This window comes from Opisthocomus hoazin, chromosome 30, assembly GCF_030867145.1.
Source record: "Opisthocomus hoazin isolate bOpiHoa1 chromosome 30, bOpiHoa1.hap1, whole genome shotgun sequence".
NCBI lineage: Eukaryota > Metazoa > Chordata > Aves > Opisthocomiformes > Opisthocomidae > Opisthocomus > Opisthocomus hoazin.
In genome coordinates this window covers 3,166,161-3,191,074 of record NC_134443.1, presented here as the reverse complement: position 1 = coordinate 3,191,074, position 24,914 = coordinate 3,166,161, and the positions used below count along the sequence as shown (strand labels likewise).

Here is a 24,914-nt window from a genome sequence, read left to right as displayed (position 1 = left end):
GCAGACCTGAGGGACCTCTGGGGACTGGTGCTGCTCCCAAGCTGAGAAGAACAGGCAAAAGAGCACTGCCAGAGCCTGTCCTGCTCCCTGCCCTTTCCCCAGCTGCTGCAAGTCCCACCAAGAGGCTCTGTCTACCCTCTACCCTGCCTGCATCCTCCCTCTCTAGACACTGCCCACTCTCACCTGGCCTGGGCATCTCAGGAGCAGCATTTGCCCTTCCACAACGGACAGTCACTAAGCACCCAGGCTCTTTCTGCCTTGGGAGAAAGAGGGAAGGAGACAGCACTTGGATGCAGGAAAGCTTTATTGTGCCCAGAGGGGCAGGACAGACTCTCAGAGAGAGCAGTCGTCAAGACCCAGAGATGCTGGTTGTCACATGTTGTGGGAAGCAGAGGGATCTTCTCCAGAGTATAGCTTCTCACTCCAGATGCCCTCTAGGTGCAGAATTCCAGATCACAAGCACATGGTCCACGTGCCTCACAGGAACTTATGGGTCCTTCTTCCACCTTGTCCAACAGCCTGGGGGAGAGGGAAGGGGAAGAGAGCAGCAGGTAGGAGAAGAGGAAAGGGAGGGGCTGAGGGTGTGCAGCACTGGCATTTGCCCAGGCACTGAGTGGGACTGGGGATGCTCAGCATTCCTCGGTGCCCCATGGCCACCAGCTCAGCCCAGTTTGGGTGCTGGGGGTGTTGGTGTGTGGACTGAGGTCAGGGCCTTTGTCTGGGCTGCATTTAGCAGGGCCCACAGGTGTCCCACAGCTTCTTGCTGTAGCGGGGCAAGGCACAAGGGCTGTAGGCAGGAGAAGCATAGGGTCTGCCAAAGCTGCAGAGGCCCCCCGAGCCCAGCGTGGCACCAGCACCGTAGAGGCCCCCCAGCCCCAGGGAGCCTCCAAAGGCCGGTGCTCCGGACGAGCCCAGCACGGCTTGCTGGGGGAAGGAGCTGAGGATGGGGCCGGGGAAGGTGACGACCACAGGCGGTGGCTGGATGAAGGCTGAGGAGTCGGGGCACTGCCGGGCACACAGCTCGTTGCAGCTCTCAGCGATGGGCTGTGGGACAGCAACGCTGGTCTTGGGTGGGCACAGGTCGTAGCAAGACATCTTTGCGCAGGATCAGACGGAGCTCTGCAAGAGGACAGAGATGGCAACGGAGCAGTAGAGGGGAGCACCTGAGGCACAAGGACCTGGGGCAGCACAAGGCCACCAAGAAGAGAAGAGCTCACAGACTTACCCTGTTCCCCAAGGAGAAGGCAGCCACTGCACTGCTTGGCAGAGCCTGGCAGAGGCAGAGCTTTTATGCTGACCCCCATTGCTCAGCACCACCTGGGCCAATCTGCAGAGCCACCACTCCCTCCTGCTGATGAGGACAGGGCTGTCTGGCTCCTGCCCCGCCCTGACTCAGCATCCCCTCCTTGGAAGCAGCACATGCCACTTCAGAGGCTTTCCTCCCCTTTCTGCTTAGTGGGCTAAATGGCAGCAGGCATCTCCCTGCTGGAGGTGTGCATGGCAGGTGAGGTCCATGCTTCAGAAGCCGCTCACTGCCTGCCTTGTGCTCTGCCCGCGGGAGACGTCTGTGCCTTGTGCTCACAGCCAGGCTGTGCTGGGAGCAGAGCTGCCATTGAGCAGAGGCAGGGCCAGGCAGCCAGCTGGGATCTTCTGTGGTTGTGCATTCAGATGGGCATCCCAGCTCCCCACTACCCCAAAGGCAGCCCCTGCTCAGCACCGTCCACCAACAATGGGGCTCCTGGGATATTTGCAAGGAACCGGTGGGGCTGGCACAGGGTTGGCTCGAAACTGTGCTGCCTGAACCCAAGTGGAGGTCTGTGCGCCTTCCTGCATGCCCCTCGGGGAAGAGCTCAGCAGTCTTTCTCCCATATTCTTGCAGAGGTCAATGGCCAACGCCTGCAGGCAGATGGAGACCAGCTCCATTGGGCTGGGGAGTGATGCATCTTGCTGAGCAGGCAGGGCCCGAGAGGAGTGCCTTGGATTTGCCATTTCACAACCTTGTTCTTCTATAAATAACAGCCACCCAACATGAGTCCTGTGGTCGCTGGTGTGCTTGAGGCCATTACAAACCCACCTTCTTTGCCAGCACTACGACCGCGGTCTTCCCTGTGGCTCTGCATAGAAGGCATGGGGCTGCCCCAACATGGAGCACTGGACGAAGAGCTATGGCACGCAGGACGCTTGCAGTCAGCCTTTGTCACGCTGCATGCCCTCTGACACACGGAGATAATGAAAAGACAGTGGGGCTCTTGCGGCCCATGAGGTGTCACAGAATCACAGAATCACAGAATAGTAGGGGTTGGAAGGGACCTCTGTGGGTCATCTAGTCCAACCCTCCTGCCAAAGCAGGGTCACCTACAGCAAGCTGCACAGGAACTTGTCCAGGCGGGTCTTGAATATCTCCAGAGAAGGAGACTCCACAACCTCCCTGGGCAGCCTGTTCCAGGGCTCCGTCACCCTCAGAGGGAAGAAGTTCTTCCTCATGTTCAGACGGAACTTCCTGTGCCTCAGTTTGTGCCCATTGCCCCTTGTCCTGTCACTGGGCACCACTGAAAAGAGCTTGGCCCCATCCTCCTGACACCCACCCTTCAGATATTTGTAAGAATTTATAAGGTCCGCTCGCAGCCTTCTCTTCTTCAGGCTGAACAAGCCCAGTTCCCTCAACCTCTCCTCGTAGGGGAGATGTTCCAGTCCCCTCATCATCCTCGTAGCCCTCCGCTGGACTCTCTCCAGTAGCTCATCATCTTTCTTGAACTGGGGAGCACAGAACTGGACACAGTACTCTAGATGAGGCCTCACTAGGGCAGTGTAGAGGGGAAGGAGAACCTCCCTCGTCCTGCTGGCCACACTCTTCTTGATGCACCCCAGGATCCCATTGGCTTTCTTGGCAGCCAGGGCACACTGCTGGCTCATGGTTAACCCGTCGTCCACCAGGACACCCAGATCCCTCTCCGCAGAGCTGCTCTGCAGCAGGTCCACCCCAAGCCTGTACTGGTGCATGAGGTTGCTCCTCCCCAGGTGCAGGACCCTGCATTTGCCTTTGTTGAACCTCATCAGGTTTCTCTCTGCCCAGCTTTCCAGCCTATCCAGGTCACGATGAATGGTAGCACAGCTTTCCGGTGTGTCTACCACACCTCCCAGTTTGGTGTCATCAGCAAACTTGCTGAGGGTACATTCTAACTCTTCATCCAGGTCATTGATGAAGAAGTTAAACAAGACTGGGCCCAGTACTGACCCCTGGTGACAGTACTGTGTCAGCTGGCAAGCGTCTGAGCCGGGTAATTGCAGGCGCTGCTAGAGCGGGTTGGGTCTGGCAAGGACATGGCATCAGCAAAACAGCCCCGTGCCACGCAGGGAGGAGGCAGGGGCTCGGCCACTGCAGAGCACGTGCCCCCAGCACAGCCAGCTCCTCCCCACGCTTGCCGGCCCAGCATAAAAGCGCTGCCCTCGGCCAGCACTGGCATCCACTGCTCCTGCCTCGCTCTGCTCAGCAAAAGGGTAGGTGGGTGCCTGGGGGACTCTGCCTCCCGTGGCAAGGGCCGGCGTGGGGCCTGGCTGGCCAGGACAGCTCTGCCGGCAGCGGGCGTGCTGGCAGCAGCCTTGGCAGGCTGAGCCACGTGGGCAGGAGGAAGGGTCCCTGTGGCCAGAGCACGCAGAGCCAGGCCCCGCACAGGCTCTCGGGGAGGGCTTGTGTGGCCTCTGTGTGTGGAGAGCAGGGCACTGAGGGAGGCTGGCTGGGCAAGGGGCAAGGGGCAGGCAGCGTGGGCAAGGCGGTGGCTCTGGCCCCTCCAGCTTCAGGGCAGCCCTGCCAACAGGGCACTGCATGGCTGCAGCATCTCCTCCTCCCTGATCACAGCTTCTTTGGATCCGTTTGTTTCAGGCTCAGCTCTCTCACGCAAAGATGTCTTGCTACGACCTGTGCCCACCCAAGACCAGCGTTGCTGTCCCACAGCCCATCGCTGAGAGCTGCAACGAGCTGTGTGCCCGGCAGTGCCCCGACTCCTCAGCCTTCATCCAGCCACCGCCTGTGGTCGTCACCTTCCCCGGCCCCATCCTCAGCTCCTTCCCCCAGCAAGCCGTGCTGGGCTCGTCCGGAGCACCGGCCTTTGGAGGCTCCCTGGGGCTGGGGGGTCTCTACGGTGCTGGTGCCACGCTGGGCTCGGGGGGCCTCTGCACCTTTGGCAGACCCTATGCTTCTCCTGCCTACAGCCCTTGTGCCTTGCCCCGCTACAGCAAGAAGCTGTGGGACACCTGTGGGCCCTGCTAAAGCCAGAACCACAAGTCTCTGACGGCCCTGGGCCACCTCAGCTCCACACATCCTCTCCTTTTTCCTTGCCTTCCCTTCTCTCCATGACACCTCCTGTCCTCCTTGCTCCTGCCCATTCCCAGATGCGTGACTCCACCATCCTGCCACAGGGCACTTGCTTGTCTCTGGGACAGCCACCGCCTGGAAGAAGCCTGAAAGAACATTTCTCTCAAAGCCACGGTGACAACAGGCCTGCCTCTGCCTTGTGTGTCTTTCTCTGCTGCAATAAAACAATCCTGCATCCAACGCCTGCCTCTCCAGCTTTTCTTTCTAAGTTGAGCCTTGACTGCAGCCTTCCCTCGCCCTGCCATGGCAAACACCACCCAGGCCAGTGCAGGGTGTCAGCCCCAGCAGAGCCAGGCTGAGCTGCCTCGGGGGAGACCCCACAGCTCTGACAGCTCTGGCCACACACAGTCCCGCGGCTGAGCTCCCAGGACCCTGCCTGAATGCAGGCTGCTCCCCTGCCTGCAGGACATGCCAGCTGGGGGCCTCTGCAGACCTCCAGGCTCCCTGTACACGTGCGTGGCTGCCCCAGGGGCTGGGAGCCAGCCAGGGGCAATGGCTGCTGCGGCTGCTGCCCCTTTGTGCCCCTGTGGCTCTGCTAAAGGTCTTGTGGGAGAAAGCAAAGGGGACGATTCCCTTTCCTCTTCCTTATCTTGTTCCCTTCCCCTGCTCTTTCCTCTTGTTCTTGCCTGCTCCCTCCTTCTTCTCCCCCTTCTTCTCTTCTTCCTCTTCCCTTCCCTTTTCTTATTCTAGTGTCCAATTTCCATTCCATTTCCCGCATCCTTCCCCTCCCCTCTGCCCTTCCCTCTTCTCATTCCCTTTCATTTTCCCCTTCATAACCCCAGCACAGACTAACACACTCCATGCTACTCAGTTCTCTGCCACAAATACAAAATCACAGAAATCACACCCTGACTGTTGTGGCAGCAGCCTTTGCATCTTCTCAGGCTGCACCCTCAAACACGGTCACCCAGAGCGGGCTGCCCAGCACCATGTCCTGACAGCCTTTACCTGTCTCCAAGGACAGAGACACCATAACCTCCCAGGGCAATCTCTCCCAGTGCTCTGACAACCTCACTGCTCAGAAGAGGTTTGCGAAGTTGAGGTGAATCCTCCGGTGTTGCAGCTGGTGCCCATGGCCTCTTGTCCTGGCACTGGACACCTTCAAAAAGACCCTGGCTCCATCTTCTTCATGCCATCCCTTCACACCTGTGTGCACATTAAGGAGTCCCACTGAGCCTCCTCAGAGCCAGGAGGAGCAGTCCCAGCTCCCTCAGGCTCTCCCCACAGGACACATGCTCCCTATACATTCTGCATCCATGTGTGGTCCTGTACAGGACTCTCTCCAGCAGCCCCACAGCTCTCATGTGCTGGGAGCATAGCACCAGACACAGCACTACAGGGCTGGCCTTACCAGTGCTGACAAGTGGTCAACTATCCCCTCCCTCCACCTCCTGCCCACATTCCACCTATGCAGTCCAGAAACCCTCTGGACACCCTTTCCCAAAGGCTTGTTGCCAGCTCCTGCTCACCTTGGTGTCCCCCAGCACCCTCAGGGCCTTTCCTGACAAGCTGCTCTCCAGCAATTGCCAGCCACATCCCAATCTCAGGCTTGAGTACTGGCTCCTCTCCAGCCTCCTCTGTGCAGATGCCTGGAGATGCTGCTGTGCTTCTGCAGACCTGAGGGACCTCTGGGGACTGGTGCTGCTCCCAAGCTGAGAAGAACAGGCAAAAGAGCACTGCCAGAGCCTGTCCTGCTCCCTGCCCTTTCTCCAGGTGCCACAAGTCCCACCAAGAGGCTCTGTCTACCCTCTACGCTGCATGCATCTTCCAACTCCAGACACTGCCCACTCTCACCTGGCCTGGGCATCTCAGGAGCAGCATTTGCCCTTCCACAACGGACAGTCACTAAGCACCCAGGCTCTTTCTGCCTTGGGAGAAAGAGGGAAGGAGACAGCACTTGGATGCAGGAAAGCTTTATTGTGCCCAGAGGGGCAGGACAGACTCTCAGAGAGAGCAGTCGTCAAGACCCAGAGATGCTGGTTGTCACATGTTGTGGGAAGCAGAGGGATCTTCTCCAGAGTATAGCTTCTCACTCCAGATGACCTCTAGGTGCAGCATTCAAGATCACAAGCACATGGTCCACCAGCCTCACAGGAACTTACGGATCCTTCTTCCACCTTGTCCAACAGCCTGGGGGAGAGGGAAGGGGAAGAGAGCAGCAGGTAGGAGAAGAGGAAAGGGAAGGGCTGAGGGTGTGCAGCACTGGCATTTGCCCAGGCGCTGAGTGGGGCTGGGGATGCTCAGCATTCCTCGGTGCCCCATGGCCACCAGCTCAGCCCAGTTTGGGTGCTGGGGGTGTTGGTGTGTGGGCTGAGGTCAGGGCCTTTGTCTGGGCTGCATTTAGCAGGGCCCATAGGTGTCCCACAGCTTCCTGCTGTAGCAGGGCAAGGCACAAGGGCTGTAGGCAGGAGAAGCATAGGGTCTGCCAAAGGTGCAGAGGCCCCCCGAGCCCTGCGTGGCACCAGCACCGTAGAGGCCCCCCAGCCCCAGGGAGCCTCCAAAGGCCGGTGCTCCGGACGAGCCCACCACGGCTTGCTGGGGGAAGGAGCTGAGGATGGGGCCGGGGAAGGTGACGACCACAGGCGGTGGCTGGATGAAGGCTGAGGAGTCGGGACACTGCCGGGCACACAGCTCGTTGCAACTCTCAGCGATGGGCTGTGGGACAGCAACGCTGGTCTTGGGTGGGCACAGGTCGTAGCAAGACATCTTTGCGCAGGATTTGACGGAGCTCTGCAAGAGGACAGGGATGGCAACGGAGCAGCAGAGCGGAGCACCTGAGGCACAAGGGCCTGGGGCAGGACAAGGCCACCAAGAAGAGAAGAGCTCACAGACTTACCCTGTTCCCCAAGGAGAAGGCAGCCACTGCACTGCTTGGCAGAGCCTGGCAGAGGCAGAGCTTTTATACTGGCCCCCCATTGCTCAGCACCACCTGGGCCAATCTGCAGAGCCACCACTCCCTCCTGCTGATGAGGACAGGGCTGTCCGGCTCCTACCCAGCCCTGACTCAGCATCCCCTCCTTGGAAGCAGCACATGCCACTTCAGAGGCTTTCCTCCCCTTTCTGCTTAGTGGGCTAAATGGCAGCAGGCATCTCCCTGCTGGAGGTGTGCATGGCAGGTGAGGTCCATGCTTCAGAAGCCGCTCACTGCCTGTCTTGTGCTCTGCCCGCGGGAGACATCTGTGCCTTGTGCTCACAGCCAGGCTGTGCTGGGAGCAGAGCTGCCATTGAGCAGAGGCAGGGCCAGGCAGCCAGCTGGGATCTTCTGTGGTTGTGCATTCAGATGGGCATCCCAGATCCCCACTACCCCAAAGGCAGCCCCTGCTCAGCACCGTCCACCAACAATGGGGCTCCTGGAGTGCATGTGAAGAGGTGGTGGGGCTGGCACAGGGCGGGCACGAACCTGTGCGCCTTCCTGCATGCCCCTCGGGGAAGAGCTCAGCAGTCTTTCTCCCATATTCTTGCAGAGGTCAATGGCCAATGCCTGCAGGCAGATGGAGACCAGCTCCATTGCGCTGGGGAGTGATGCATCTTGCTGAGCAGGCAGGGCCCGAGAGGAGTGCCTTGGATTTGCCATTTCACAACCTCGCTCTTCTATAGATAACAGCCACACAGCATGAGTCCTGTGGTCACTGGTGTGCTTGAGGCCATTACAAGCCCACCTTCTTTGCCAACACTTCGATAGCGGTCTTCCCTGTGGCTCGGCAAAGAAGGCATGGGGCTGCCCCAACATGGAGCACTGGACGAAGAGCTATGGCACGCAGGACGCTTGCAGTCAGCCTTTGTCACGCTGCGTGCCCTCTGACACACGGAGATAATGAAAAGACAGTGGGGCTCTTGTGGCCCATGAGGTGTCAGCTGGCAAGCGTCCGAGCGTGGCAATTGCAGGCGCTGATAGAGCGGGTTGGGTCTGGCAAGGACATGGCATCAGCAAAACAGCCCCGTGCCACGCAGGGAGGAGGCAGGGGCTCGGCCACTGCAGAGCACGTGCCCCCAGCACAGCCAGCTCCTCCCCACGCTTGCCGGCCCAGCATAAAAGCGCTGCCCTCAGCCAGCACTGGCATCCACTGCTCCTGCCTCGCTCTGCTCAGCAAAAGGGTAGGTGGGTGCCTGGGGGACTCTGCCTCCCGTGGCAAGGGCCGGCGTGGGGCCTGGCTGGCCAGGACAGCTCTGCCGGCAGCGGGCGTGCTGGCAGCAGCCTTGGCAGGCTGAGCCACGTGGGCAGGAGGAAGGGTCCCTGTGGCCAGAGCACGCAGAGCCAGGCCCCGCACAGGCTCTCGGGGAGGGCTTGTGTGGCCTCTGTGTGTGGAGAGCAGGGCACTGAGGGAGGCTGGCTGGGCAAGGGGCAAGTGGCAGGCAGCATGGGCAAGGTGGTCAATATGGCCCGTTACAGCTTCAGGGCAGCCCTGTCAACAGGGCACTGCATGGCTGCGGCATCTCCTCCTCGCTGATCACATCTTCTTTGGATCCGTTTGTTTCAGGCTCAGCTCTCTCACGCAAAGATGTCTTGCTACGACCTGTGCCCACCCAAGACCAGCGTTGCTGTCCCACAGCCCATCGCTGAGAGCTGCAACGAGCTCTGTGCCCGGCAGTGTCCCGACTCCTCAGCCTTCATCCAGCCACCGCCTGTGGTCGTCACCTTCCCCGGCCCCATCCTCAGCTCCTTCCCCCAGCAAGCCGTGGTGGGCTCTTCCGGAGCACCGGCCTTTGGAGGCTCCCTGGGGCTGGGGGGCCTCTACGGTGCTGGTGCCACGCAGGGCTCGGGGGGCCTCTGCACCTTTGGCAGACCCTATGCTTCTCCTGCCTACAGCCCTTGTGCCTTGCCCCGCTACAGCAAGAAGCTGTGGGACACCTGTGGGCCCTGCTAAACCCAGCACCAAAGCCTTCATATCTGTCAGAAATTGAGAAAGAAGCAACTAGTCACCCCAAATGTCGCAATCCTTAGTATTTGCTCTGAAGTTATTGTTTTTCTGTTCTTCATCGTTTTCTTTCACTCCAGTTTTACAGATCTTTTACCTAAGTTTTTTTTTGTGCACCTCTAAGATCTACATTTTCAGTGATCTTTTACTCTATTATTGTCTTTATTGTCTATGTAATGAACCTCATGTAAAATATTGGATTTACTTCTCTGTTTTTTAAAGTTTAATCTTGACAACTCTAAGTGTAAATATTTATATCTTCCTTTTTTCATTTCTTGTTGTTGCTCTATTCTTCCTGTATTTTATTTTGTATACTCTGATTTGGTCAATTTCATTTTCCCAATAAATCTTTTATGCATGCATTTTGTAGTGTTTTTTTAATCCTTTTTTTATTGTGAACTTTTCTAAGCATTAACCTGGCTTTACAGCTGTTCATAATTCAGATTATGTTCTGCTCTACTGCTGTGGTGCATAGTCTCTGCTTCCTTTCTGTGATGTGGTACATGCCCTATTTCTCTCTGTTTTCTACTATTGATTATTTTGAGTAGTAGTTTTCATTCGTGGCCGATTTAGTATACATTTAGTAGAGAGAGCAACAAAGTTAAAGATTTAAAATAGCTGTTTCTATCCTGTCCATACTGTTTTCTCTGAAGTTGTTTCTTTAGCTTCAGAAATTACCTTGTTCACCTTACTCCTGTAAGATTTTGTTCTTGTCTCTTCTGCTTAATTCATATTCATTAGCATATGATTATCAATGTATTTTAAAATACGTAATGAATTTCAGCCGGTTGATGCTGTTATTATTATAATACAAAGCCTTCACTTTATTTGTCTTCCATGAAAATACATTCTAAATTCTCTGCTATGACATGTTATGTCACACTTCCTTTAGTTTTAAGAGGTACTTTCAGACACTAACACATGTGCAGACCAGCGAAACACTCCTGTCTGCTATTTAAAATGCAGAAATTATGATGAATTTTTAAAACATGACCTTCAACTCTCTTAATCTCCTGCCTTTAACATCCAGCTTTTCAACTTCACCCTTTCTGGTTGCCCGAGGTTCGAGAGAGACGCTGGGTTCATCACAGGCCAGCAGGCTCCTGCTGACAGGTGCAGACACCCTGCGGACGGAGCCCACTGACCCTGGGTGAGGCAACAGGGAAAGCTGGGCAGGGACAGAGCTGAACAGTCCCAGCGGCCACGGACCACGACTGATCAGGGCAGGGATGTGACTGACAGCAGCTCCTTGTTGAGGCTGATGCGATTATTCACCATCGGGACGTGCAAGTCCCATTCTAACAACAAAACAGCATGCATAAATCATTAGTCAGTGTTTGCAAAGTGCTTTGATAGCCTTTGTTCCCGAGTTGCTTCAGATAAGGTGAGCTAAGCACTTTTTTCCCCGTGGGAGCCCCCAAAAGACATTCTGTAATTCAGAGAGCATTTAAATCACCATGTTATTAAAGATAAAGCAATGCTGCCCAGGGAGAGAGGAAACAGAGGACTTTGCTGCGGAGAAAGTTTGTTGCCCTGAGACTAATGAGGCGCTTGCAGACTTTGTGGTAATATGTAAATCTATGCAACCAAGTCACACACACACACACACACAGACACACACACACAGACACAGACACACACACACACCCCCCCACACACACCCACACCCACCCACCCCTCTGGGAGGTGTGGGTTGCAGTAATTCACTTGCTATGCCTGGAGGGTGTTTTTTGTCTTCCCCTGCAATCAGTGCAAGGCAGTTTTTGCTGGGGAAACAGTCGCTTCAGCCAGGTGTTGCTTCCACTTACCTCCCCTCCACAACTCCTCCCAAACTGCAACAATACATGTCAGGAAAAACACAAACAAACAAAAACCAAAAAAAATCCCCACAAAAATCTCACCACAATTCCTTCATCACTCAAAGAGAAGAGGAAAATATCAGAGTGAAGCAGTACCACAAGAAGAAATATTCAGCTTAGGCACTGCAGGAATTCAGACTAGATATTGCAGCTCTGGGGTTCTGCAGGGGGATGATAATGAAAAGGGTCTGTAAAATACCTCAGACATGGGTAAAAACCTAAATATTGGAATTAAAGATACAGACAGTCCTCTGAAAAAGCACAGAAAAGGCATAATTCATCACAAATCTATGTAGAATCTTTTCTGGAGATAGAATCTTTTCTGGAGAGTATAGTTTGAAATAAAAACATATTTTCACCTGATATACAGGAAATAAGATATCTTGTCCTAACAGAAGATTTGATCGAGAATATTGAAAGGATTATTTTAATGAAAGAAAAGAAGAGCTACATCAATATTGACCCAAGACTTCCAGTGGCACGAATCACGGTCTAATTAAAGTAATGGCCTGCACCGCCTTGTTTCCTGTACATTAAAGCAAATGTGATGATGCAACACTGCAGCATCGAAATCACTCGCATATTTTCATACATTAACATAACACCAAATATTAATTGGGTTGAACACCAACTAATGAAGGTTTGTGAAATCATTACAAAGTGCTTTTCTCAAGGAGCCACAGAACATAAGTGGTAAGAGTCAACGCCCACAACATCTAACAAAAACCCTGTATCTGCTGCTTTGATTTTTCCTCAAAATTGTACATGTTTGGTGGATCACGGGCAGGTGTGGGACTTCATACATTTCTGGATGGTGATTGCTTTGACTTCCTAGCTTCAATCATTATCAGCAAAACCATGGGTCCCTTTAAAGCTGAATTTCAATTCCCACTTCAACTCCTTAAGTGAAACAAAATTATTTTTATGTAGGATGGAGTTGCTGCTCAAAAGACCGTTCCTCTCAGTGGAAAGCTGTTGGGGAATTCTCATGTGCATTGTAAGAGCTCAGCTGATATTCTTGGCCACTTGAAAGCCAACTTACGTAAACGAGTTCTATTTCAGTTACGGATGGAAAAGACAAATTCCTGGGTAGTCCTAGGATAAGCTGCACTCTGTCTCCAATCAACTTATCAGATAAATTTAAAGGGCTGTTAAGGAAAAATGTATATGTCAGCCAAAGATGAGTCTTACAAAATCTCTGAGCAGACAAGCTTCAGACAATTTTGTAAAAGGAGAAGTAACATGTGGAGTCAGCTTAATGCACGTGGTAATGCCAGTGAGGTCACGATGATGATACCAGGAATTACACTAGCAAATTAAGACCCAAGATTAAAGAAATCATGATGGCGTAATATGGACATCACATGGTGTGAGAATTTCAACAAAATCACAAACATGATAAACACAAAAGTTTAATCACTCAGAGCTGTTAAACAATTTCTGTTAGGCAGCCAAACACAGCCCCTCCACACCACGTGAGATTCAAACCACATTGGAGGGCTTGGAAGCTCTATATAAGCTCCAGACCCAGGAGTTCATCCAGACACTACTTCTGGCTCATTCACCTTGCTGAACTTCGTGAGTATGACTTCTTGATTTCTTTCTATTTACTTAATCGGAACCTATATCAGAGTAGAAGATTCCTATAGGTATGCTCAGATATTGTGCAGCATTAGATCCTTTCTGTCTGTAACTACTCTTAGTGAAAGCAGTGGTAAATCCGGGATTTGGGAGACCGAGTATGAGTGCAGAAAGTCTGAGAAGTAGATATGAGTGTTCTAAGCCAAGTAGAAGCTTGAAAGTCACAGGTGAAAATACTGTTAGTTCAGGTAATTATTTTAATATTTTATACAATTTAAGATAGATCTATAAGATGGCCACCTTTTCAGCTATGTCCAGTGGAACTCTGGGAGACATAAATAAACTCTCCTATTTCAAGCAAAGTCACATCTAACTTGGGGTCTTTCCCCACTTTGGGGAACTCTGTGGCAGACGACATGAAGGTTCCTACATTGTTCTTCAGGGTGTGTGTTTGCAGGAAGCATCAAACACATCCATGCGAGGCCAGAAGAAAGATCTATCCACAGGGTCTCATCATTTCTGGGGTGGATTTCGTGTAGTCAAAAACTTTCTATCTAAGTGCTCAGCTGGGGTTAATCCAGTCAATCAAGGCTGCACATAAAATATATGCTATAGCACAGGATACTACAACATAGTAATTTCTCCCATACTAGCATTTTGACATATATCTCATAAATCCTCTTCCTTGTTTTTAGTCTTTCCCATTTCTATCTGCTGCCAACCAACCTCCACCCCTGCAAAGATGTCTTGCTACGACCTGTGCCCACCCAAGACCAGCGTTGCTGTCCCACAGCCCATCGCTGAGAGCTGCAACGAGCTGTGTGCCCGGCAGTGTCCCGACTCCTCAGCCTTCATCCAGCCACCGCCTGTGGTCGTCACCTTCCCCGGCCCCATCCTCAGCTCCTTCCCCCAGCAAGCCGTGGTGGGCTCTTCCGGAGCACCGGCCTTTGGAGGCTCCCTGGGGCTGGGGGGCCTCTACGGTGCTGGTGCCACGCAGGGCTCGGGGGGCCTCTGCACCTTTGGCAGACCCTATGCTTCTCCTGCCTACAGCCCTTGTGCCTTGCCCTGCTACAGCAAGAAGCTGTGGGACACCTGTGGGCCCTGCTAAATGCAGCCCAGACAAAGGCCCTGACCTCAGCCCACACACCAACAGCCCCAGCACTCAAAATGGGCTGAGCTGGTGGCCATGGGGCACTGAGGAATGCTGAGCATCCCCAGCCCCACTCAGCGCCTGGGCAACTTCCAGTGCTGCACACCCTCAGCCCTTCCCTGTCCTCTTCTCCTGCTCGCTGCTTTCCTCCTGTGCCTTTTCCTCCAGGCTGTCAGACAAGGCAGGAGACGCACCCAAAATGTCCTGCAAGGCCAGGTCCTCAGGATATGGAATGCCACATCTAGAGGGCATCTGGAGTGAAAAGCAATTCTCTGGAGAAGATCCTTCTGCTTCCCCAAGACGCGACAACCAGCTTCTCTGGGTCTTGATCACCTTCTCTTTTACAATCTCACACTCCTCTGGGCACAATAAAGGTTTCCTGCATCCAGTTTGTGTCTCCCTCCCTCTTTATCACAAGCCGGGAAGACCCTGGGATCTGCTGCCTGCCAACTGTGGAAGGGCAAATGCTGATCCTAAGATTCCCAGGCAAGGTGCGGATGGGGGTGGTGTTGGGAGAGGAAGGATGCAGGCAGCAGGCAGGGGAGGCAGAGCCTTTCCGTGAAGCTTTCAGAAGCTTGGGAAAGGGCAGGCCCTGGCAGCGCTCCTTTGCCTGGCCTTTTCAGCCTGGGAGCAGCACCAGCTCTGCCAGATCCCGCTGCTCTGCTGCTTCTGGGTGATATCATGGGCAGGGGAGCCCCTTTAGTTACCTGTACAACTCCAGGGCCACTCCTGGCTATGGGCTTCCAGTCTTCCTCATGCTCAGCATCAGGTACTGCAGCTCACACTCCTCAAGCCAGTACAGCCAGGTCCTCTGCAGAAGCTGTGGGTCGTGTTGAAGGTAGCAGGAGCATCCCTGGCTAAACTTCTGAAAGTGTTAATATACTTTTTTCTTTGGATTAATGATCTACATTCTTCCTGTGTTGGTTCTTTTTTTATGCTGATCGAAGACCTATGTCATGGACTAATTTAACGGATGTGGAGGTTTCAAACTGTCAGTGAGGGAGAGATTTGTGTTGTTTTTCTCTAATATTTATTCTTATCAAAGTTCTGTTGCATAATATAATCAGAGTTCTGCTTCCCCCCCTTTTAAGTGTGGCTGTGTTAACAGTCTTCTAGGTTAAGTTCAGGTTTTAGTGTCAGGCTTCCATCCCCACCACTGGCAGACAAAAGCAGTTCATAAACTCTGCAGAAATACCACTCCTACCTTGCATGGGGCTTTCCCCTTGTCGCCTTGGCTACTGTTGTTTTATGGTAACAGGAACATCTGGACCTGAGAAAAACCCCACATTTTCTTCATCATCTGATTGAGCTCTCCTGCCAAGGAGAGTGGAGTCTGCAAACTCTGCTCAGCTCAATGCTCAATTCAACCTACACATCCCATCATGGCATCTACGAACGATGGCTCAGGAAACCACCCCCTCAGAGGACAATGTACAAAACTCGTCAATGACAACTAGGAATGAATTTCAAATCCTGCAAATTATTCCCTCCTCAGGAAAGAAAATCCTCCTCATCACTGGAAAATTTTCATTTTTCCCATAATAAGGTATTTTGATTTATTAATTTAGTTGTAGAATTAAACTGAAAGCAAAGCTGTGTCTGCAATGCATTTGAGCTTAATGGCATAAATACAGAAGTCTGCTTTCAAGCCATTTGTAGATCACTTCACACTGACAGCAAACTTCTACAGAGTACCTACTGAATAAAATCATACAAAATGGAAAAAATTAAACAGACATACTGAAGAACTGCATAAAGGGCTGTAAGAAAGTTCATTTTTTGTCGTGACACTTGGAATGCTGGGAGACTCCAGGCACTTCCTCCCTGCACGAGAATGAATATTGCTCTAAGAGGAGGCTGAAGAACAAAAGCAAACCAGAGAGGCTCTTGTGCAACACCACCGGGTTTTAATGTGAAAGAGAAGCATACCAGCCAATTACAGAAAGAGAAAGTGATACAAGGGGAAGAGTGTGATGCAGGTATCACGCTCTGGCACCAGTGCCCCTCGCGGGACCCAGGGGACAGCCGAGGTGATAGAGGGATGCAGGGGATACCGCGGCTGAGCTGTGCAGCCAGGGCACGCTGTGGAACAGGGTAGTTGGCTGCTGGGCACACACAGCCTCCTCCTCTCCCCGTGCCAGGCAAGCTCATACGTGCTGCTGGTCCCCATAGCTCATGCTCCATGTGCTCATGTCGTGGTCCTTGCTTCAGGGCTCTTGCTGGTTCTGAGCACCTTCCTGGAGGCTTTAGAAAGCCCCATAGCTCCCACGGCGGGACCTCCCCACCTCTGGGCACCAGGGAGGTAATACCCTGTGCCACAGGAGGAGAAGCCAGAGCTGTAGGACCTCCCGCAGTTGCTAAAGCTGCTGGACCCCTGTTGGCCCCCATAGCCCAGAGAACCCCTGTAGCCCAGCTCATCTCCATAACCGAGAATATGGCTATACCCAAGTGAGCCCCTGTAGCCTCCACAATCCCCCAGACCAAAGGAGCTCCCATAACCCCGGCAGCCCCCAGAACCAGAGGAACTCCCCAAGCCCAGGGAGCTCCCATAGCCCCGGCAGCCCCCAGAGCCAGAGGAACCCTCCAAGCCCAGGGATCTCCTGTAACTCCCATAGCCTCCCAAACCAAAGAGGCCCCCAAACCTCTGTGAGCTCCCATAGCCTCCCAACCCCAAGGAGCCACCACAGCCCTGGGGGCTGTGGGAACCAAAGGAATTCCCCAGCCAGGCTGGGCCTGATGATTTCACAATGCTCCCCTGCGGAAAAGAGCTGAGTATGGGGCCCGGGACTGTCACCACAGCCGGTGGGGGGACGATCACTGCTCTGGAGTCAGGGCATTGCTGCACACATGGCTCATTGTAGCTCTTGGCAATTGGCTGAGGGCAGGTCACCTCATGGGGTCGGTAGGACTCGTTGTAGCAAGACATCCTTTGTGTGACAGCTGGGAGTCTGCAATGCACAGCAGTAAGGAGTTTTGATGTAAATAAACAAATACAAAGGCTGGGCTGGGAGGAGATGAACTAAGATTATTCAGCAATGACTCTGTGTCTGAAATACCAGTAGTTAACAGGGAAAGAAATAAATTCATACATGCTAAGAAAAAAATTTCATTCTTATATCCACTCAAACTTAAACCTTTCTTTTATATCATCATGATCACCTTTGTAAATGATTTGACATGAAACAGAAATTCCATACTGGAGAAGTTAGACAGATAGATCCATCTGTAGCAACTTGGACTGGCAAGGATGCACTCAGAAAGTTTAAGAACCAGTGAAAAAGCAGCCAACAAGAGTAGGAGAAAAGGCTTACTGATTGTATGTATTAATTTACACTTTATGAGGTGAAAGTCACCTGAAATATTTCTATAGCTTGGAGAGCTATTTCCTATCCTAATACAGCAACTCCTGATAGTGCATGTGGACAAAGACACATTTTCAGAAGGACACAAAAGGTAAAAGTCTGTAAAAACACATGTAGGAATCATCTCTGTAACAAAAGCATTGTTAAAGTAAACCAATAGTAGTAGCAAGAATGAGTGAAATCACACTTACCTCGTTCACTGTAGAGCCTGAAATGAGAGAAGTCGATGGAAGGTCTGCAGGTGAGACGAGCTTTTATATGCTTCTTTAAGCCACCCTTCGTGCCTCTGGTCCTTATTTGTTACAAAACAAAGCCAATAGTGGGAGCTTTAATTTCACCACCTCAGCACTATCCCTCCCAACTGTTAGAGTGGGTGTGATACAACTGCTGATGACAATCAGTCATCTCTGATTGTCATTTTAGAGGATTTTGGGAACTTGCAGCTGAAGGGTTACAGTACAGTCATTGACTGAAAACCAGAACAAGCTGTGCGTCACAGTACTCCCATTTTAATGTCCAAAGTAGTACTTCCGTGGTGTGGAGCCTTTTTTGGTGCCATGTGCACAAACCAGGTGAAGGTCATCCAACATGACCTAGAAGTTTGGCTCTGAGAGGACACAAGTTCTCCTCGCAGTTGGCTGGGGATCTGTAAATGTTGTTCTACAGCAGAGCAAAGAGCAGACAAGAGGGAGGCTCATTCCTGATGGAATATCACTACTGCTGATAACAACGTGAAAGCAGTGAGCCCTAGTAAAGTTTTTAGGTAGTGCTCTAAGCTTTTCTCGTTACCAGCAATTAACCCAATCGGGGAGACCTGTGCCTGATTTACTGCACCTGTCCAATTATATAGGGGAATGATACAGTCCCAACTTCATTAGATATATTAACCACAACCCAAGTGGAGCTAGCATCCGTCTATCGAAATCTCTTCCAACATCCTTCGCTGAAGTCTACAGAGACAATTCAGATGATACTAGGTTAACAGAGGAATGGCTAGGCTGAGTGACACCTCTGTAGAGGCAGAAAAGGCCTTATTGATATAGCCGGAACTGTTGACAGAGTCTCTGCCTAAAGTTCATACCATACATTTCAAAATTTTATTTGAAATCTCTGCTTCTAGAAGTTCAGTTAGAAATACATTAAAAACCAGTCCTAATTTTATTTCTCCCCACCCAGAAGTACTGACCACTTATGACAAAGTGGGAAATTAATAAAATAGTATTAGAAAAGGGATATATTCTAATGGGATAAGTCTGTGGCATCATACAGTTATTTGCAAATCTGTTGTTTTCTAATTTTACAATATTGCAAAAGACAGGTTATAAATTACCCCTAAACTGTAAGCTCACTGTGCCTTTGAAGTGTCATCAAGCATCTGGAAGATTATGACTTTCAGCTGCTTCACAAACACTCGTTAGTACTTAGTGCTTATAGCTTCTGTTATTACCAAATGAAATGAAGAAGGGCAGGATTTAGAAGCTCTCTTGTTATGAAACAGTATAATTTAAAAATATGTCACCCAATGTTACTCCTTTTGAAACCCTAACCGGACTGTGATTTATAACTTCAATGCTTGCAATGATTTGATTTTCTTTCATGATATCAAGTTCTTTATTTTACTAAGTATTAATATGTTTCGGGAGATTATGACACGTCCATGCTACAGACTACAGATAGTAGCTTCATCTCCCTTAATGAACCAGTATTTTGCTAATATACCTAAAATGTCTGTTGCCTTAAATTCTAGGGAGGGAAAAAAGAGCATCAGTAAAAATTATCTGAATTTTCAGGCTTAACAGACTATGTCTCCATGTTCTGAAAAACAAGGGGTCTCAAACTGATGTCCTAAAATCTCTGCTCTTACACTTTCCTGATTGCTTGCTCTCACCTCTAAATGACCCCTTTCTTATGCGTGATGGTGTACCTAACAACATACAGCACTTCATTCACACTTCTCTAAACTGATGCTCTTGCACAAGATTAGCATGCTGATAGTTGCCTGTTTGTGCATAGCAATAGTACGGCACATCAAATATTAATTTTTAGTGGGTGTTTGTAAAGCCTCTTATCATTCCTAGGAGGATCTGGAAAAGCTCTGAAGTGTCACTGCCTCAATGACATTTCAAAGACAATAGTAAAAAGAACAACGGAATCCACCTTATAATTCAGGAGCAATTAATGGTATTTGAGCTGCAAATGCATGTTTCTGAATCAGATGCAAATACCTGAAATTCTCCCTTTTTCTATTACCTCTCTTCCAGTTTTTATCCATCTTGCATGTATTTTCACAGTATTCACTTAAATGTCACTATCGTTAAAAGACAGACAACTTTAACTGATCCTTACTTCTCTACCCTAAAAATCAAACTTTCTATCTTAAAGTGGAATTAAACAGCAGATGCCCCAATGCTGGTGCTGGGAGTTAGATGTCTGAAAGATCTCGTCATTCACCAGACCAATGCCCACAAGTTGGTACTGACATCGTATCACACCTCTTGTTGAAACTGGGGAGTGGCAGCACAAAGCAATCAAAATTTAATCCCTCAACAGGAAGCTTGTCTTGTTACTATGTAGGACCTGAGGCACAAAGGGTGTTTCATATCTGTAAGCAGTCTGAGAGCTGTATAAAAGCTGTCCCCACTCCAAAGCCTCTCTATCCACATCACATGGCTTATTCTTCTTGGTGAACAGGGTAAGTCTGATTTAGCTCAACCTCTATCCTACGCGAGAATTTTTCTGTTGATGTTAAATTCTACGTGATGCTATGGATCTGGAGAACTATGGGTGTCAGAAGATGTCACCCTTGGAACAAAATAGGAAGATTTATTAGGCTATGTATAACCATTTCCCAGGCATTTCAGTTCCAATTCAGGATCTACATGCATTATGAAAATTAAAAATATCTGAATGATCATAGCATCTACCACCTTGTGGCAGTGCTTGCCCCAGAAGGGAAAATACTCCTATTTGGAAGTTGAGTGCTATAGCAGAAGAAATAACAAACTGTAGAAATTATTGGCTGTATCTGATATGTCTTTTCTTAGCTTGCAGTAAATACATTATCAAACTTCAGTCTGTTTCAGCTGGTCTTAATAAATTAGCTTAATCACGCTACAAGCAAAAGCACTGATATCAAGTGTGGGGTTTACCATGCAAGACACTAGATGTCTGCGTCTGCGCATGACATCTAGGGGATCTTGACAGTAAACAGGATCTAGAATGTGATGTATATGACCAGATGTATGTATACCTTGCAAGGTAATGAACTCTAGGCTGTCACGATTGCCTCTAACTATAAAGCAAGCACAGGCATCTAGAGTCAGATGAAAATTTTTGTATCCAAAATCTCCTTACTGCTGTGCATTGCAGACTCCCAGCTGTCACACAAAGGATGTCTTGCTACAACGAGTCCTACCGACCCCGTGAGGTGACCTGCCCTCAGCCAATTGCCAAGAGCTACAATGAGCCATGTGTGCAGCAATGCCCTGACTCCAGAGCAGTGATCTTCCCCCCACCAGCTGTGGTGACAGTCCCGGGCCCCATACTCAGCTCTTTTCCGCAGGGGAGCATTGTGAAATCGTCAGGCCCAGCCTGGCTGGGGAATACCTTTGGTTCCCACAGCCCCCAGGGCTGTGGTGGCTCCTTGGGGTTGGGAGGCTATGGGAGCTCACGGAGGTTTGGGGGCCTCTTTGGTTTGGGAGGCTATGGGAGTTACAGAAGTTCCCTGGGCTATGGGAGTTACAGGAGATCCCTGGGCTTGGAGGGTTCCTCTGGCTCTGGGGGGTACCGGGGCTATTTGAGTTCCTATGCTCTGGGGGGCTATGGGAGCTCCCTGGGCTTGGGGAGTTCCTCTGGTTCTGGGGGCTGCCGGGGTTATGGGAGCTCCTTTGGTCTGGGGGACTGTGGAGGCTACAGGGGCTCACTTGGGTATAGCCATATTCTCGGTTATGGAGATGAGCTGGGCTACAGGGGTTCTCTGGGCTATGGGGGCCAACAGGGGTCCAGCAGCTTTAGCAACTGCGGGAGGTCCTACAGCTCTGGCTTCTCCTCCTGTGGCACAGGGTATTACCTCCCTGGTGCCCAGAGGTGGGGAGGTCCCGCCGTGGGAGCTATGGGGCTTTCTAAAGCCTCCAGGAAGGTGCTCAGAACCAGCAAGAGCCCTGAAGCAAGGACCACGACATGAGCACATGGAGCATGAGCTATGGGGACCAGCAGCACGTATGAGCTTGCCTGGCACGGGGAGAGGAGGAGGCTGTGTGTGCCCAGCAGCCAACTACCCTGTTCCACAGCGTGCCCTGGCTGCACAGCTCAGCCGCGGTATCCCCTGCATCCCTCCTTCACCTCGGCTGTCCCCTGGGTCCCGCAAGGGGCACTGGTGCCAGAGCGTGATACCTGCATCACACTCTTCCCCTTGTATCACTTTCTCTTTCTGTAATTGGCTGGTATACTTCTCTTTCACATTAAAACCCGGTGGTGTTGCACAAGAGCCTCTCTGGTTTTCGTTCGTCCTGTAGCCTCCTCCAGGAGCAACGCTTCCTGGTGTGCTGAGTAAACTTCTCAAACCATCTGCCCTGCTCAGCCTCTCTTTAAAATGTGGAATGAAAGTTTAATTGGGATCTTTAAGACACCAACAGCATTGTTTTCACGAATGTTTGCTTAACAATTTAGCAGCCATTATCTTCCCCAAGGTTCAGAACTGGCAGGGTAGTTGCTATTGCTCTGTGGATTTCTGGCGACACCCCAAAGGCCCCCAGATCACCACATAATTTAATAACTACTTACCACTTATTGCAGCATTCCTAAATGAGCAAGCCAACAAATGAGGGATCATACGTCATTTTTTTTTAAAGTGTTGATATTTAAATGTTCTTCCTGATATTTACAGCCATTCTTTGCTGAAGGCAAAATCTTCTTCATAATCTAAAATGTGAGTATGAAAATTATACCAGAGATTGCTGGGATTTTTGAGCTCCAAATAAATGAAATTATATGTTGCCTGTAAGACAGCATTAGGTTTCCCACCTCTTTTCCCCCATTGATTGTTATCCAGGAATGATTATTTCATATTGTACTTAAAGAAGTGCTGACTAAGGGAAAACATACCCAATCAAAAAGGGAGTATTACTCATTGCTCACATTTATCTATGATTACCTCCCTACTAATTGCTGTGGTATGATTTAAATGAAGATCTGCCTCACACGGACAATTTAAGCACAGGACAATTTCTCCCCGAGAAGGCTCCAAAGAGGAAAAGAGAGGAAGAACATTGCAAGAGACATATGATGATGCGTCATAAATTTAATAAGTGAGAATTAGAATCTTAAAAATATGTACAGCATAAGAAAGCAGTAGGGTTGAGTATGGATAAAACTAATCATCCATTTCAAGGCAATGCTTTACAGCTGGACACCCAGCTCCTACATGCAACAATAAAAGTTACATTTTTCACCTCGTTGATAACACAGAAAGGCATTAAATCAGAAGTGCCAAGCTCCTGCAGTCCCATTAGCTTAGGGAAAAGCTGAGGGTGGTCAGCAAACATATGGCCATGGTCATGAACTCAGTCCTGCATCCGGGTCACGCTTGTAAGCTTCTGGTTGTTCCTTTGTGGTTTTTCCCCAAGGCTTTATCATGGCCCACACCGGTTGTAACGACGGTAGGACCTCCCAGAAAGGCCACCTAGACCTGAATATCCAAGGCTCCCGAGTCCCAAGGAGCTGCCAGAGGAGATAGGGACCCCCGCGGTGTTGAGAGCATCCCCTACAGCTGCAGATGCTGAGGATCCCACCGTGGTATTTTGTGGGAAGGAGCTGAGGATTGGGCCGGGCAGGGTCACCACCACAGGAGAGGGCTGGATCACGTATGTCGAGTCCTGGCACTGCCTGACGCAGGGCTCATTGCAGCTATTCGCCAGCGGAGTTGGACCACAGGTGGTGGGAGGACACAGATCATAGCAAGACATGTCTGCAGGATGGAACTAAGTCTGAAATACAGGGAAGGAAGTAAACACATGGAGTAAGTTGTAATTATAGTCATGTAATTAAGCTGCTAAGATGATGGAGAATGCAAGAAACTAACTGGAGACCACGTCGAGAATGAAGTAATGTGTTAGTCTTAGGTTGAAAGGAGACTGCAAAGAAACTCAAACTCCTCTACACTACAGAAGACAGCTCAAGGGGTAGCTCTGCCTGCTCCTGAGCAGTCTTTGATAGCTCATTTCCCACAACAGTCCTCCAGAATATGTGCAGCCCTGCAACAGTTACAGATTACTGAGGGACTGCAATGGAATTGTAGCACCAGAGTATTCAGAGCATTTTAGAAGGAGATGAATCAAAATTCCTGGTCCCAAAGTGCTTAGGAGCAGAGAAGGATTATTTTCATGGTATCGTGGTGCAAGAAGGGATATACTTTCAATATTGCTCAGCACACTTTTGAAAATTTGAGCCCACTTACTTGTTTATATAGAAAAAGCTCTGAGAAAGCCACAAATCACTGTACAGGTTCTCCACATCCACTTCTAGTTGCTGAGCAATTCACATGCAGAGATTTGAACATCTTGGAACTGAACGATCCGGTGACACAAAGGGAAAATGAGACTGATATCCTGTGTCCAGCAAATGCCACCCTTCAAAGAAGAGCTACCCTCTTTTAGAGAAAGAGCTGCTTGCAGGTCTCCCACACACACTGGTAAAGAGCATAAACCTTAGATTGCTATAGACAAGAAAGCATAAAAATAAAATACAATGCAGGCAACAATTCAGGGCACTGAAAGATGGTGAGCAGATTCTGACTTACCCTTTTCACCAAGGAGAATCAAGCAGAAGTGGATGGCAGCAGCTCTCACTGTGCTGGCTTTTATACTGTGTCTTAGAGTGCCTGAGGATCTGAGACGTACTTTGTGCATGTAGCTATTTAGCAGCCAATTACTAAAGACTTCTTGTATGCATAATATTCCCAGCTGATGATTTACTTTTTCCTCACTGTTTGTATTTATTGCCTTCGTTTAATTTCCTTACCATAACGTATGCATTCCACTATAGAGATTTCTTTTATCTGAAAATCTTATGAGCCCATTTAATTCCTGGTCACATCAAGTGATTCATCTGAGTTACTAAAGACATTATTCTGCATCCTAAGGACAATGTATGCAATGTACGTCATTTGACGCAGATGAATACATGTATTAGGAAAGACGTATGTGAACTCCCCTGTGAAATCCCCCTTCTCTCTCCATGAAGAGCACAAGTTTTTGACACATCTCAGTCCAAACAGCCTGAAGTTACTGTTTCTGACTCCGAATCAGACTGTAGGTTTGCCAAATTCCTCTCAAACATCCAGACAGATTCAAAAAATAATACTGTTACAGAAAGCACTTTTCAGAGCTAATTGCACTTTACCCGTCTCAGAGGTAGCTACTGGGAAATAGATTATTGGAGGGACCATGTTTTACATTCTTGACTCAGAAGACAGGATGAAAGAGTATCAGCAGTCTGATCTATTCATTTAATACTAAACTACCACACTTCCATGAAGGCATTTGAGACATAGTTCTTCAATTTGGGAACTGAGTGTGAAAGTCCTTCATCTAAGGAGTCTGCAGTTTCAGCTTTCTTCCTACATCAAACGCCAGGAAAACAATTCAGGTCAGATTGTAGATGTATTTGAATTTTAGG

At 50.1% G+C, this 24,914-nt stretch overlaps 6 protein-coding genes across 8 annotated transcripts; 4 read left to right on the top strand and 2 right to left on the bottom strand.

Annotated features, from left to right (window-relative positions):
* Positions 1 to 729: 729 nt before the first annotated feature.
* Positions 730 to 1,095, bottom strand: LOC142364897 (scale keratin-like). The gene has a single exon (XM_075445081.1). The coding sequence runs from the start codon at positions 1,093 to 1,095 to the stop codon at positions 730 to 732; it is 366 nt and encodes a 121-aa protein (XP_075301196.1).
* A 2,340-nt stretch (positions 1,096 to 3,435) lies between these two features.
* On the top strand, positions 3,436 to 4,267 carry LOC142364898 (scale keratin-like). Of its 2 annotated transcripts, none has more exons than XM_075445083.1 (2): positions 3,436 to 3,498; positions 3,881 to 4,267. In XM_075445083.1, exon 2 carries the CDS (start codon positions 3,902 to 3,904, stop codon positions 4,265 to 4,267), a length of 366 nt encoding a protein of 121 aa, XP_075301198.1. In that variant the 5' UTR covers positions 3,436 to 3,498; positions 3,881 to 3,901. The 2 variants fall into 2 exon arrangements, with proteins under 2 accessions (XP_075301198.1, XP_075301197.1); XM_075445082.1 differs by having other exon boundaries at positions 3,438 to 3,506; positions 3,887 to 4,267.
* A 4,137-nt stretch (positions 4,268 to 8,404) lies between these two features.
* Positions 8,405 to 9,237, top strand: LOC104329143 (scale keratin). Of its 2 annotated transcripts, none has more exons than XM_075445043.1 (2): positions 8,405 to 8,467; positions 8,851 to 9,237. In XM_075445043.1, exon 2 carries the CDS (start codon positions 8,872 to 8,874, stop codon positions 9,235 to 9,237), a length of 366 nt encoding a protein of 121 aa, XP_075301158.1. In that variant the 5' UTR covers positions 8,405 to 8,467; positions 8,851 to 8,871. The 2 variants fall into 2 exon arrangements, with proteins under 2 accessions (XP_075301158.1, XP_009932537.1); XM_009934235.2 differs by having other exon boundaries at positions 8,407 to 8,475; positions 8,857 to 9,237.
* Positions 9,238 to 13,470: 4,233 nt separating this feature from the next.
* Positions 13,471 to 13,836, top strand: LOC104329142 (scale keratin). The gene has a single exon (XM_009934234.2). It carries the CDS (start codon positions 13,471 to 13,473, stop codon positions 13,834 to 13,836), a length of 366 nt encoding a protein of 121 aa, XP_009932536.1.
* A 2,288-nt stretch (positions 13,837 to 16,124) lies between these two features.
* On the bottom strand, positions 16,125 to 16,804 carry LOC142364887 (uncharacterized). Its single transcript, XM_075445041.1, is given in 2 exon segments — positions 16,125 to 16,156; positions 16,159 to 16,804. Coding segments are annotated over 2 exon segments (678 nt in total).
* A 3,827-nt stretch (positions 16,805 to 20,631) lies between these two features.
* Positions 20,632 to 21,365, top strand: LOC142364888 (uncharacterized). Its single transcript, XM_075445042.1, is given in 3 exon segments — positions 20,632 to 21,103; positions 21,149 to 21,331; positions 21,334 to 21,365. Coding segments are annotated over 3 exon segments (687 nt in total).
* The last annotated feature ends 3,549 nt before the right edge of the window (positions 21,366 to 24,914 follow it).